Source organism: Fusarium keratoplasticum, chromosome 4, assembly GCF_025433545.1.
Source record: "Fusarium keratoplasticum isolate Fu6.1 chromosome 4, whole genome shotgun sequence".
Taxonomy (NCBI): domain Eukaryota; kingdom Fungi; phylum Ascomycota; class Sordariomycetes; order Hypocreales; family Nectriaceae; genus Fusarium; species Fusarium keratoplasticum.
The window spans coordinates 1,834,702-1,848,442 of NC_070532.1; the positions used below are offsets into that span (position 1 = coordinate 1,834,702).

Here is a 13,741-nt window from a genome sequence, read left to right on the forward strand (position 1 = left end):
GCACAGGGTGACTGGCCTTGTTCATCTCCATCGCGAGCCGCATCAACGACGCTCGCTACCTGCATATTTTCCCTTCTTCCTCATCCCCCTGCGCAATCGCTCTCTTTGTCCAATCCCATACCATTGTCGGCCCCTACACGGAGCTTCTGGGCTCTGATCCACTGCGCCGTCCTTCCCCAGCGCGCCATCGTCTTGCGACTGGACTCGTCGCTCGGCCCCGGTTTGCTGTGTGTTTGGTTTGGTTTGGTTCGTGCCGCCCCGTCAAGTCCGCTATCACCACCAGCATCATCATCACCATCGCGACGACCGGCGAATCAACGCCCGCCATCGCTCAACCGAGGCACTCCCCGACTTTCGTGTTTCGCGTCTCGTCGACCTAGATCATCGCATCCACACTCCCTCGTCACCTTCGCATCCACCGCCCTCGCTCCTGTCGTCGCGTTCTCGGTCTCCCTGCGGCTCCCACGTCCACGCCCACGTCCCCCCGCGCGTCGCTTGCGATCGCCCACCTTCACTCTTCGCACCGCCCGTCTTCGTCCTCCCGGCATGCCCACGTCCACGAACAATGGAAGCCGCGGCGAAGACGGTCCAGCAGCTCACCCAGCGCATCCTGCCCGAGAAGCCTCACCACCTCTCCTACTCCCCCGACTGGCGATACCACATCCCCGCCAACGAATCCAGACAGAAGAACCCTGAGGAATGGGAAAACACCCGCCTGCAGTATTCGACACTCGTGTCGGAAGCCGACCGCGGTGTCCTCCTCACAAGATCATACTACGACATGCGTGTCGAGCCCCAGAAGCCGCCCCCTCGCGACGTGAGCCTCCTCGCAAAGGGCGGCGGCGAGAAGAAGAAGTTGTCGCTCAGCGACTACAAGAATAAAAAGACTTCGGGTGTTGCCTCTGACACCACCACCCCAGAGCCACCCAGCGCCCGAAAGCGAGATGTCGAGCGCGCACATGCAGACTCCAAGTCTATTCACGAGATCAGGAAACCCGATCCCCATCGCTCAAGGGATTCTCATCCTTCTCTCGATGCTAAACCACAAAAACACAGAGAAAACATTGTTGACATGAGGTAAGACATATTTGTTAAAGCTCCGTGCCTTGATTGAGTTCGGCGCCCCGAGGGCTCATGTACTGATGTTCTTGCAGACTACCTCCGAAACCGCCAACGCTTCCGCCTCGGCCCGTATCACCAGACAGCAGAAAGCGTTCCGCCAATATTGACGACGACCACCGTTTACAGAAACGGCACAGGCCAGACCTGCCTCGTGCAGCCGAAGACCGGCCGCGACCCTCCCGCGACGAACCCCCGCGCCGCAAGGAGCGTGATTCTCTGGCGCCTTCCGATTACTCTTCTCGAGACGGCAAACCGGCCAGTTCTTCAACGCTCACTAATGGACGCAGTCTCCTCAAAAACTCCAATGCTTCTGCCGCAGCTCGCAATCCCTCGCCAGCTGGGCGCGCACGGGGTGACTCAGTCAACGGCGTCCGACCCAACGTCTCAGGAAGCACAAAGAACACGCCAACCAAGATTGACCAATCTTCGCGATCGTCGGTCCCCCCTCTACTGTCGCCACTGCACTTGAGCTGGGACAGCCAGAACGCGGCCGATAAGGGAGAGAAGAAGAGGGCTCGAGAGGACGCCGTAGATGGCACACGGCCGACAAAACCCAAGAAACCCGATCCGCCACCTCCTCTGAAGGCAAAGAACGACGCCAACAAAGACAAATCTCCTCTTCGACTACCTGCATTACTCTCCCCAACCCTACCGAGCGCCCTGGAAGCAGAGCTTTCCCGAAGAAAGGTTTCTGCCAAGGTATCAGATGTGAAGGCGCGAGATGACAGAGACAAGGACGAGCGAGTTGAGAAGCGGAGCGAAGAGAGACCGAAGTCGACGACGGCCAGAAAGGCGCCTGTCGAACCAGAGGAAGAAGCCTCGGGCAGCAAAGAAAGGAAGCGGTTGATTGTGACTTTGCGGATATCCAAACGCATGCGCCAGACACTAAAACGAATCCTAGCCCTCCCAGCCGGCAAACGTGAACGCTCGGTCAGCACTGAGGCGCCACCTGCTCAGGCCAAGAAGCGTCCCGTCACATCTGAGAACACGGGTGACACAATAGCTGTCAAACGACCCCGTATGTCGTCCGTCTCGAGCCTCCCGCCACCACCTTCGACACCGTCCAAGAAGGGCACAACTGCCATGTCCCGTGTCAGCTCGAGCAACTCACAAGCTCATACCCCTGGCGAGATAACTAACGCAACGCCTGTACCCCCCGGATCGTCAGATCGTCCAACCACCAACGGTACTGATGCCCCCCGAGGCGACAAAGCCGATCCCCGGATGGCATATGAAAAACATGTTCGCTTCTCAGACTTGGGTCGGCGACTTAAGCATGAAGGTGATGTCGCGAACAAGCATAGCATGAAGCTTGCTGCCGGGGACTCGCGGGCTAGTGAGTCGAACCGCAAGAAGTACTTTGCCCTCGCGGTAGAGAGCACCATTGCCTTTATGACCAGTTTCCACCTCCTCAACGTCAGCCGCAACCTACAGAGCAAGCCGTGTGATCCAAGCGGCTGGTCCAGCTTGATCAAGATGGTCGACTACCTCTCAAAGGAGATACGTCGGGACTCGCGGCGATACCCACCGATATTTGCCCTTGTTCTGATACTACAGGCTGTGGCGGCGGACGAGTTTATCAAGTCATTCAGCAACTTTGAGCATATCTCCAAAGAGGAGATTTATCAGCACCAAGCCACTCGCTTCCGCAACTGGCCCACGGTGCGCGAGGTCTACGACACAGTTGACAGTTCCAACCTGCGAGCAGACATCACCCCCTGGTCTACTGTCGACGAGGTCTGCCAGGCATCGATGCGTGTCATTCGGCAGTGGTGTGTTGACGAGAATGTTGATTGGACTCCCGAGTTCAATCCCAGGGAGGCCAGCATCAGAGTCAGCCGATGACCAGATACCCCGGGCTTCGCATACCCTCGCACAGAGCATACACTACAGTTATTCTACGACTAAGACTTGATTACATGTATTACGACCACCATTACAATATCCATCTGCTCCTCGCAGCAGACATACACCGAGGGCTTCCCCGAAGAGGGCTTATCACCAGCCTTGACTTGATCGACAGCGCAGAAACCAAGCCAGGGTATTGCAGTACCGAGAGTAGCAGGATTGAGGTACAGACCGCATCGACAGCATTGAGAGTACGCCATTACCCATATGGCTAGCTCTTTTTGCATGGTCATCATTCTCAGCTCGCTGGGCTGGAATTTTGTTGAGATTTTGTTGCATTCTCGCTGGACCTCTGACGGCCAACGTCCCTCATGAGAAGCAAGACTTTTTGATTTGTACAATGATATCCCCCGGATCAAAACGGAAAGCGATCTATTTTATTTCATCACACTCACGGGAACATGGGAATTCAGTGTCTGTGTTTCACCACAGACTTTTGTTTGTTTTTGGCAAGGAAGGAGATGAGGGCGCCAGAGGAGTTGAGGGGTCAAAAAGGAGGCTCGAGGAGTAAGGAGATAAGCGATCCAAGGGAACGAGAGAGGCAGAGGGAGGGAGGTACGCATGGAAGGCATCTCAGGAGGAACTTGATATCATGGAACAGGCGGGCATGTAATCCGCATGGGCTGCGGAAATGGAGGGATACGATACGAAGAGTATTCTCTTGGCTTGGTGGAGGAATCAAGGGTTGGCAATGTATTGGTAGTGAAGCCAAGGCCAAGATTATGAAGAAAACATCTCGAAAAGTCTCTGGAACTATGTGGTGATGGTATGTACAAGTTGGACCAAGTTGATCATGACCAAGGCCTTTCTTTGATCGACTGAAGTTGCCTGCCCCCATGTCCCTGATCGAGTGGGGCTGACATGTGACGCGATCTCCAACGTCGCTCAGAGGCGGGGTAGTAAGAAGTTATGACGAGAAACAAGATCACAGTCAAGATACACAATCATCACGGAATTGCAGAGGGAAGCATCATCTCAATGGGAGGGATGGATCTAATTTTTTTTTCTGTCCACGGCTATACTAAGGACACTCTGCCTAGTAAGGGACTTGAGCCGATGCCAACATCTTGGTTACACCCCCTCCGATATTTCTCCCAGGATCGAGTTTTGGTATTTTTTTACTTTCTTCGTCTCTTTGAATCATTAACACACGCGGCAGGCGCGGGTGGCCGGCCAGCCACGGCGAATTAGGTTTGGTTTTGCTTCCAGCCCCTTGAGCGATCTACGCTTACTTGGAGGCATCGACCTTGGCGACGTGGGCGAGAAGGTCGAGGACACGGCGGGAGTAACCCCACTCGTTGTCGTACCAGGAGACCAGCTTGACGAAGTTCTCGTTGAGGGAGATACCGGCCTTGGCATCGAAGATGGAGGAGTTGGTGTTGCCGTTAAGGTCAGAGGAGACAACATCGTCCTCGGTGTAGGCGAGAATGCCTGTAAACTCGTGGTTAGCTCTACGTTGTGTAATGTCACATCAATGGAAAACGTACCCTTGAGCTCGTTCTCGGAAGAATCCTTGATGGCCTTCTTGATCTCGTCGTAAGAAGCACCCTTCTCGAGGCGGACAGTCAGGTCGACAACGGAGACGTTGGCGGTGGGGACACGCATGGACATGCCAGTGAGCTTGCCGTTGAGCTCAGGGATGACCTTGCCGACAGCCTTGGCGGCACCAGTGCTGGAGGGGATGATGTTCTGGGCAGCGCCACGGCCACCTCGCCAGTCCTTGGCGGAGGGACCATCGACGGTCTTCTGGGTGGCAGTGTAGGAGTGGACAGTGGTCATGAGACCCTCAACGATGCCGAACTTGTCGTTGATGACCTTGGCGAGGGGAGCCAGGCAGTTGGTGGTGCAAGAAGCGTTGGAGATGATGTCGGCGGAGCCGTCGTACTTCTCGTGGTTGACACCGACGACGTACATGGGGGCATCGGCAGAGGGGGCAGAGATGACAACCTTCTTGGCGCCACCAACAAGGTGAGCCTTGGCCTTCTCGGTGGTGGTGAAGACACCAGTGGACTCGACGACGTACTCGGCGCCGGTCTCAGCCCAGGGGATGTTGGCGGGGTCACGCTCAGAGTAGAACTTGACAGTCTTGCCGTTGACGACGAGGTCGTTGCCCTCGTTGCCGACCTCACCCTTGAAGATGCCGTGGGAGGAGTCGTACTTGAGCATGTAGACCTGTAGAGAGGTTGGTCAGCTTGGCTGATGATTATATCGTTCGTCGACAAGGACTTACGGCGTAGTGAGGCTCAATGAAGGGGTCGTTGACAGCAACAACCTCGATCTCGGGGTGCTCGACGGCGTTGCGGAAGACGATACGGCCGATACGACCGAAACCGTTGATGCCGACCTTGATGGGAGCCATTTTGAGTAGTGTAGAGATAATGTTTCTGTTGAAAAGACGGTTAGATTGACCAGCTGAGAAGAAGATGGTTTGGGTCGAAAGAGTGAAGCTTGGGTGAGGTGAGGTGAGGGGGCGGGGTAATTTATATTGTATGACGCTAGCCGGGCAACGCTCGCCACAGGCCAGGCTCTGAGAGAGCTCTGCCAGGGGAGGGAAGATGCCTGCTGGGGTCCGTGGAGGGGGCAGACGTCGCCGGAAAGAGGGGCAGAGTGCAATTGGCTGGGGCAGCTAAACAGGAGCTAGAGCTCTCATGTTTTCTGCTTGCCCAGGCCCGACATCCCGTCCCCCGATTGACGTGTTGTTGTATCGTTGTCGCGTCGGTCTTTCGGAGGGGAGGAAGCGGGTGAGTAGCCAGCAGGATCCCGCCGGAAGCGGGGATTGATCATCAAGGTGATGGGTAGGAAAAATGATATGACGGTTCAAGGTGGTGGTGGGAAAGGCAGGGTAGGCAGGTAGACATCATGTTATGATGCCCATGTCGACTGAGATGTGATGGAGGTGCGGGCAGGGTAGGACAGGGCAGATGAGGTGAGGTTCACATACTTGAGGTTGTTATTGATTGAAGGTGATGAGTATGGAGAGAAGAGAAGGAAAGAAAAAAGAGTCGAGTTTGAGGAGGAGGAGGGGACTAGAAGTACAAATATGAATTCCGGGCTCCGGATTATCAGTTGCGGCCATTCGCCCGTCCAGACGGTCTGTCCACACCTCTAACGAGGCACCACCACATCATCTCATCCATCCCACGAACACACACAGACCAGACAGGGCGACAACACGACACGACGCATTCCCCTTGTTCCCACGCCCCCCATTACTCTCCGTCCCTCCCGCCCGTCGTTCAGAGGGAGAGGGGGAGGGGGCGGGGAGGGGCGTGGGCTGTGTCAGAGCAAGATGGGCATGGGAGGGGCAGCAGCACAGCAACTGGACAGCAATAGCAGCATCCATAGCTGGCAGGGGGGCCCCATATTCCCAATATCGGGTGAGAGGGAGGGTGTGAGGGACTTGCTGAGAGAAATGAAGGTGAGAGGTGCTAACTCCAGATGAGGCATCATGACCAATTCCCAGCCCAGCCTTACTACCGTGCTAACCAAGCTGTCTAGTGCGCCCTTTGCATTGAGCAGTACTGGAGGTTGATTGCCGCGACTAGTTCGATGGTATTACTCCGATGTTTACGTCTTTTTTCCATTTCTCCATGAAATCTTTCACTCACCCATTCTACAGCGTGAATGCTTTCTCTCCATCGCCCATGATTACAACAAAAAAGACCCCGCCAGAGCTCGAGGTACCCAGCAATTGGCGTCACTGACTGGTGGGGTGATGCGTCCAGAGGGGTACCTCCCAACACGAGGCGGGCCTGGCAGGAACCCAAGTACCTTTTCTGCCCCTCCATGGATCCTGGCGTTGGAGGTGCCGCCACCTCACTCCATCATTTTTCATCCTGGAGGGGATGAGCAAGCAAGCGACAAGGATCCATCACGCATCCCATTCCATCGCATCCATCCATCCATCCTTGGATGTCTCGATATTTGCCGCCCACTGCAGCATCACTCACCGTATAGGCACAGGCCTTCTGCGCCCGGGAGTTGACAACGACGCCGCACCGAGACGACGACGACGACAACCGCCAACGTGCATTCGCCCAGGGGGAGGCCCCGGAACCTTCGCCGAATGGGCAGACGACGTCGTCCGATATGTAGGTATTACGCCTTGCGTTCGACGATGAGATCTCATCGTCCCTCTCCCTGGCCCCGGCTTTTGCCCTTCTTGCCTGATTTTCCCTATAATCCCTCCACCGTTGTCTGTGCTTTACGGTTTCTCTCTCTTTTACCGCCTAAATATCCCCAATCCCAGTATCCATCCCTATGCGAATGTGCTTCCCGTAATGCAGCCCGGCATCCAATCCTCACAAACGGCCGCGCTCCCCGGCGCCTACCGCCGCCGCAGCACGCACCCACGTCTTCTCTCTCTCGCCTCCCGAAAGCTCGGGGCGCCCTGTTCACCGCGCCGGCGTGTCGTACGGTTTGTCCCAGTATTCCTCCTGGGATATGATATTCCGCCTCACCTTTTCCCTCTCTATCTGCTCAACTCGACTGGTGTTCGACGTGTTTCCATCTCTGTCTGTCGTGGTTATTACGTTTTTTCGCCCTTGCCCACTTATACCGGAGAACTGAGCTAGAAAGTTCACCACTGAGACGGCTTGGCCCCAAAGAGGGTTTAGTACCTGATCTTCGCTCGACTCTAGCTGCGGGCTTTACCATCATGTTGCGTCTTTTTACGCAATGCGGCGGGGCGACAGCATGTTCTGGGTCGCGGGGGGTGTTGAGAGCTATTATTGAGACACAGTCTTGGTCAACTTGCTTACAATCGCCGTGGTTGCGTACGGTAGCAGTCCATGATGCCTATTGCAGCTAATGCGGCCAAAGGTGTAGCAACAAGATATCTGCTCGGTGGCGGCAAGACAAGACAAGACATGACCACCCTGTTGTCCCGTCAAGGTGAGGCCTCTAGGGCCTCAATCATGACTCCCGTCTGTATCAGAGCTCCCTCCCTCAGACATGCCATGGGTCCATGCCCTCAAATTGTTGAGCTCGACAGTGAGCCTGGCTATCAGAAATTACATCCATCATGGACAAACAGCTCACCGAGACGGGCCTGTGTCGGGCCGTTGATAGGCCACGGGCCTTGACGGACCGACTGCATTCGCAGTTCTGCCATCGAAACGCCGTATCAATTCCCTCTCACCCTGGTCTTTTTTGTCAGTCCATCTGTCAATTCAATCGCCAAAAGCCCACCGCCTCACCTCGTGCCGCTTATCTGTGACAACCTCTCTTGGAGACACCCAGGGGGGCGTACCGATCCCCGAGGACGACTGAACCCCCCATCAGAGACGAGGCTGGCTGCGTTGCACGGCCCTCGCTGTCTGTGGACGTGGTCTCATTCTTTCCAAATCTCTAATCTCACCGAGGATCCTCACCTGAGATCGACCTGGCCTGACCTGGCCTGACCGAACCCCTGTCCCTTTTTGGACGGGCGGCGCTCGCCTCCACAGAGCCTCCTGCTCGATCCCTCCACTCTAATCCTGGGCGCATCTAGCTTGAATCTGGGCTAGACCACAGATAGCTTGTCGTCGATGCCAACATCAGTTCATGAATTGCTTCACCTTGCTCACCGGAAGAATTATCTTCTGCTTTCACTTCGAGGCCCTGCTCGGCGCCTACCAAGGCACCCACATGGTAACGTCCGATGCTACAGAGACACCATGACCAAGGCGCCGAGAATCAGTGATCACTGTCTAGAGTCTATTCCGATCATCAAACACCACTTACATGCATGCATAGGTGCAACTTGTTACCAAATATCCCTGCTCCCTCCGACTCAGCCCGTTTGCCGCCGGCCGCTCCCCCCTTCCAGCCCTTTCCCACGGTAACCGCTCGGCTACGGCCTACCTTACGGCTGCGGCCCCGGCTTCCGCTCCACGCGCCGGAGCATCACGGGATCACGGGCTTGGGTCGGCTCAAGCCTCGCCTATGAAGTCGCCAACTTCCCCCGTCCAACCCCATTCAAGCTCCATCCAACCTCACCTTGGGCCCCCGGCTTCTCCATCGTTCATACTCCACGCTGGGACCTGCCCCGGCTTCTCAGCCTCCTCAGCCCTCGTGCCCCCCTCAAGATCCCACTCGCCCGGCCTCACCCGCCCCCCCGGCCGCGCATCGGGATCCCCAGGAACCCAGCTGCCAGTCCTTGCCCAGCGTCAGCCCTTTCCAGCACCTTGGAGGCCGTCTCGGCTCTTAGCCTCCCCCTCCTTCGTCATCGTCCCGCGGCATCCATCATGCACCATCATGCCAATTGACCATCATGAATCCAGGACCCCGGCTAACGGCCACGCCTCGCCGGGGGCCCGCATGCTCGTCGCCGCATGTCCGTCGCAGATGCTACTCCTTCAAGGTGCCGCCCGCCGTCCATCCAACGTGGCTCTCCCCGGCCCCAAACCAATAGCCACAACGTCGCAGCCGTCCGTCTGGTGTCATGCATTCATGCCTCTTCAGTGGGCTCTCGAGTTCTCGACGCGAAACGGGCTCCACAAGCCGTCATGGCGTCGCGTCTCCAGAACGGTCCATCTCCATGTACACATGCACTTGGTTGGCCGAGCACCCACATGCTCACAAGAAGAGCCGGTTGGTGTCCATCTTTGGAACATGTTGGAAGCCCGTTGCACCTTTTTAACCTGGAACTTGCCCGTCGCCCCAGCCCAGCTGTCTCGCGGCAAATCAGACAGGCGCCTGGTGCACCAAAGTGCCTGCTTCGCCCGCACTAACACGGCATACCGATATTCAATGCCTCGGCTGACCTTCCGTGGCAATCTTGTTCATTCAAAAGCCTTGACCCGCGATCTCCATTCCCGGCCCTCCTCCACAACTCGGAACTCGACCGCGTCTTCTGGGAAGTATCCGGCATCCTGCCACGCCTTCATCGTAGCCCCGTCGTACGGTCCTTGACTGGCGCCTCCGTCTCGTCCATCTACCCATCGGAACTCCCACATCGTCCCCGGCTTCACCGCCGTCTCCTGCCCCTCCCCCTCCTGATCCCGGTCAGCCTCTGTTGCTTCCGGCTCCACCCAATCCTCGCCAGTCTCTCTGCGATATTCTCGGACGAGGAGCTCCCGTTCCTGATCGTAAATGTCCTCGTGGTCCCGGCTTAGCAACTTGTCTGCAGCATCCGTGATGGCATCAATTGAAGCCTTTATCCGCTGCTGCTCTGCATCTTGGCTGTCAGCACTGCCGTCCACGTCCATGCCTTCAGCGCCCTTGTTCATCTTCTTGAGCTTCCACTTGGGGATCTTCTTGGGCTTTGTTTGCTTCTTGCCAAGCCTGGCCAGCGCCTCGAGCGGTGTTTCTGTTCGGTCCAGATTGAGAATCAGAGTCTTGAGGAGGTCTGACACAAGAACCTCATCTTCGTCCATACGTCGTTTTCGCGCCTCGGCCTCCCGCTTCTCATGGGCTGCCGCAGCCTTTTTCATCTCCTTCTTGCTAAGACCCTGGAGCCAGCTGTCATGAACGGCGTCGGGGTCGCCGCCTTTGCGGACGTAGTTGCCGTCTTGATCAAACTGACCCTCTTCCATCTCTTGCTTTAGGTTGAACGCCTCGACCTTGGGAGCATTTCTCTTGAGTCCTCCTGCGCCGACCTCTTCGTCAACGCCCTCCTCCTGGATAGCCAGATCCACGTCTTCCTCGTCGTCGCTACTTGCTTCGTTGTCAAGCCGAATCTGATCCTTGTCCCTGCTTGCTTGTTCTTGGCCGACGATTTGATCATCGTCGAGAAAACGGACCTTGTCCTTCTTGCGGCCGTTCTTGTCAAAGTCGCCATCCTCGGGAGCTTCCTTTTCTTCATCGTCGTCGGCGGCAAACATGTCATCGTCATCGTCATCACCAGCAGCAGCACCCGGAGCTGGGCCGGAATTGGTGGCATCGTAGTTGTCAAGCTGCTCTAGAATATTGACATTGCCTCGTTTGCGACTCTCGGCTCGGGCGTTAAAGTTTTCGTTGTCTGAGTCGCTGTCATAACCGTCGAGGTTGACAGCACCTCGCTTCGTAGCAGCAGAGCCACCAATGACATCGGCATCGAGGATCGCATCGTCTTCGCGGGCATCGGGGGCCAAAGTCGAGGGGTTTCGGACGTCAAACTTGACCCGTTTGGAGTCGGAGCCATCTTCGTTGTGGTGAGTTCGCGCAAAGTTCTCGCCGTCGCGCTTGGGTCGCGCAGCCGAGTAGCGTGACGCCATTGTTGCTATGGCACAGAGGGTATGTGAATAAGCTGCTTCCTGGAAATGTGAATGTGGTAGGGAAAGGAAATGGATGATTTGGGGCGAAGGCGCAAAGTGAATGTGACAAAGGTAGAAAGCTTGAAGGAGCTTGGACGTTGTCGCCTGTAGGCTCTGGTGGGTAACAAACGCGCTATGCTGGTTGGAGCAGTGACAGCCATCCAACCTGGCTGCTATAGGGTGGGGATTCAATAATGTCGACAAAGAATCGAGACCAGAAACAATGAGGATTCCATGTCTAGTGATTTGTATTTGGCTTTCTTTTCTATTGAGCTATGAGCCATAATATTCACTATTTCTTTTTGTACTCTTTAAGCCGAAATATTTACCATCAATGTTGGTCCATGGTTGGAATGTCCATTGTCTCACTGCAGGACAGGTTCTCATTTTCACAGTACTTTAGACAAAGCAGAAGATGGCCTAAAAGTCTGCGTCATCTGCCTGGGTGACATTAATAACTGGACACAGAAACAGTAAAACCCCCATAAAGACGCTGCCTTATTTCTGCAACCAATTACCAACGTGCATTCTTTTTGTCAGCCTGCCCCAACTGCGTCATCCAAGAGCTGCCTCTGCCGTTTCGGCAGCCTCCACCCCCCCACGCGGCAGGAGCCTATGCCTGTGCCTACCGTGAGTGATGGTGGTCCTTGGAGACACCTGCGACCACCATCAAGAAGCTCTTTCTTACTTAACCTTGAAACCCACAAGCCAACGCAGTCACCAACCGACACTCCCTCTTCGCCTTTGCTGATTCAGAGAGAGTAATCGTCCTATATATCCGAGCCTGGCACAGTCTCGATCGATCCTTCTTTGACCGCTCCCGCATACCTCGAACCTGGCCCCGCCACATCACCATACGATCCGCCCACGAGCAAGCCGCTGTCACCATGGTATGTCTCTTAGACTTCCCGTATCGGCACCGAATAGCTTCTAACGAGACCGCAGTACTCAGGCCTTGGCCGCGGGTATGATCCCGCTAATCCGGACCACCTCTACAACATGGCTCGCCATGGACGACGACCCATCGTGCAACGCTTCGACGAATACTATCGATGCTATCCCCTCATCATGGCACCCGGAGCCGAACGACCAGAGCTCAACTATGGATCCAAGATCATCCTCCCTCCCTCGGCCCTTGACAAGGTGTCCAAGCTCCACGTTCAGTGGCCGTTGCTGATGGAGTTGATCAACGGCGAGAAGGGAAAGCACTCGCATGCGGGTGTGTTGGAGTTTATCGCAGAGGAAGGCCGGGCATACATTCCGCAATGGGTACTATTCTCCTTCGTCTTACGCTCCGGAGAGAGTCAGGAACTAACTTCGTACAGATGATGGAAACACTGGGCATGGACGTTGGTGATATGATTCAGATCCGGACCACATCCCTGGAGCTGGCCAAGATGGTCAAGCTGCAGCCGCAGTCTGTTAGCTTTCTCGAGATCAGCGACCCCAAGGCTGTCCTGGAGAAGGCCTTCCGCAACTTTGCTACCCTAACAAAGGGTGATGTTTTCAACTTTGCCTACAACGACGAAGTGTACGAAGTGGCTGTCCTCGACGTGAAGCCCGAGACGGACAAGATGGGTGTCAGTATGATCGAGACGGACGTGTCGGTAGAGTTTGCCCCTCCTGTCGGATACGTCGAGCCCGAGCGCAAGAGTGGCACAAGCACCCCGAGGAGCACACGAGGCGGCGGCGTTCCTGCTGGAGGTCTGCTACACAGCCAGGGCACCATGGCCCAAGCCATCAACTACAGCGCCATGGCCCCATCAGTAACCAGCAACATCACCAACTTCCTGGGAGAGGGTCAGAAGTTGGCGAAGAAGGGCAGCAAGAATTCGACCCCTAAGCCGGCGACTCCTGTGCCTGTCCCAGTAGACATCCCGGGACTGCCAAAGCGACGTGATGGCGCCCCGGCAGCTCTCCGTCTGCCGCCCAACAAGCTCTTCTTTGGATATGAGATTAAGCCGGTCAAGACAGAAGCAGACAAAGAGCAAGAGAAGGAGAACGCCAACAGGCCTCACTTTGCCGGCCAGGGCCAGACCCTCCGAGGCGCAGTTAAGAGAAAGGGCGAAGGAGATGACAAGTCCAAGGCGCCTGAAAAGAAGGGCACTAGTGAGGGGAACCGACTTGATGGTCGACGACCCAGATAAACAGTGACACTTTCGGTATTTTGAGCGGCGTTTTGGAGGGTATCGGACACGGCTGTCATCTTTGGGATGGGGACTTGTGTATGTAGCTTCAAGGATTCTGGCCGGAAGTTTACGAATTCCGCGACAATATGAATGACGGAGATTGGCCATTTGATGATTTGGGTAATGGCGAGGCAATGTTAGTGGTGGTTTACAACTTGGCAGCAGACGGACACCGTCTATCTCGTCACTCGTGGCTGATGACTTCAACTTATAGGAGACACGATGATACGGCACACACGAAAGAATCATCATGAACCCTTTTCCATTTAATAGAGGCACTGAGTATCTTCCTGCCCAGCCCTCTCA

At 55.8% G+C, this 13,741-nt stretch overlaps 4 protein-coding genes across 4 annotated transcripts; 2 read left to right on the forward strand and 2 right to left on the reverse strand.

Annotated features, from left to right (window-relative positions):
• Positions 1-547: 547 nt before the first annotated feature.
• On the forward strand, positions 548-2,967 carry NCS57_00565000 (uncharacterized protein; the record flags this gene model as incomplete). Its single annotated transcript, XM_053055564.1, has 2 exons — positions 548-1,077; positions 1,155-2,967. The coding sequence occupies exons 1-2, from the start codon at positions 566-568 to the stop codon at positions 2,965-2,967; spliced, it is 2,325 nt and encodes a 774-aa protein (XP_052914519.1). The 5' UTR covers positions 548-565.
• Positions 2,968-4,258: 1,291 nt separating this feature from the next.
• Positions 4,259-6,642, reverse strand: NCS57_00565100 (Glyceraldehyde-3-phosphate dehydrogenase; the record flags this gene model as incomplete). Its single annotated transcript, XM_053055565.1, has 5 exons — positions 4,259-4,461; positions 4,518-5,202; positions 5,261-5,414; positions 5,972-6,056; positions 6,639-6,642. 5 exons carry the CDS (start codon positions 6,640-6,642, stop codon positions 4,259-4,261), a joined length of 1,131 nt encoding a protein of 376 aa, XP_052914520.1.
• A 3,152-nt stretch (positions 6,643-9,794) lies between these two features.
• NCS57_00565200 (GYF domain-containing protein) lies at positions 9,795-11,207 on the reverse strand (the record flags this gene model as incomplete). The annotated part of the gene is made up of 1 exon (XM_053055566.1): positions 9,795-11,207. One exon carries the CDS (start codon positions 11,205-11,207, stop codon positions 9,795-9,797), a length of 1,413 nt encoding a protein of 470 aa, XP_052914521.1.
• Positions 11,208-12,133: 926 nt separating this feature from the next.
• Positions 12,134-13,393, forward strand: NCS57_00565300 (uncharacterized protein; the record flags this gene model as incomplete). The annotated part of the gene is made up of 3 exons (XM_053055567.1): positions 12,134-12,136; positions 12,192-12,515; positions 12,572-13,393. The coding sequence occupies 3 exons, from the start codon at positions 12,134-12,136 to the stop codon at positions 13,391-13,393; spliced, it is 1,149 nt and encodes a 382-aa protein (XP_052914522.1).
• Positions 13,394-13,741: the final 348 nt, after the last annotated feature.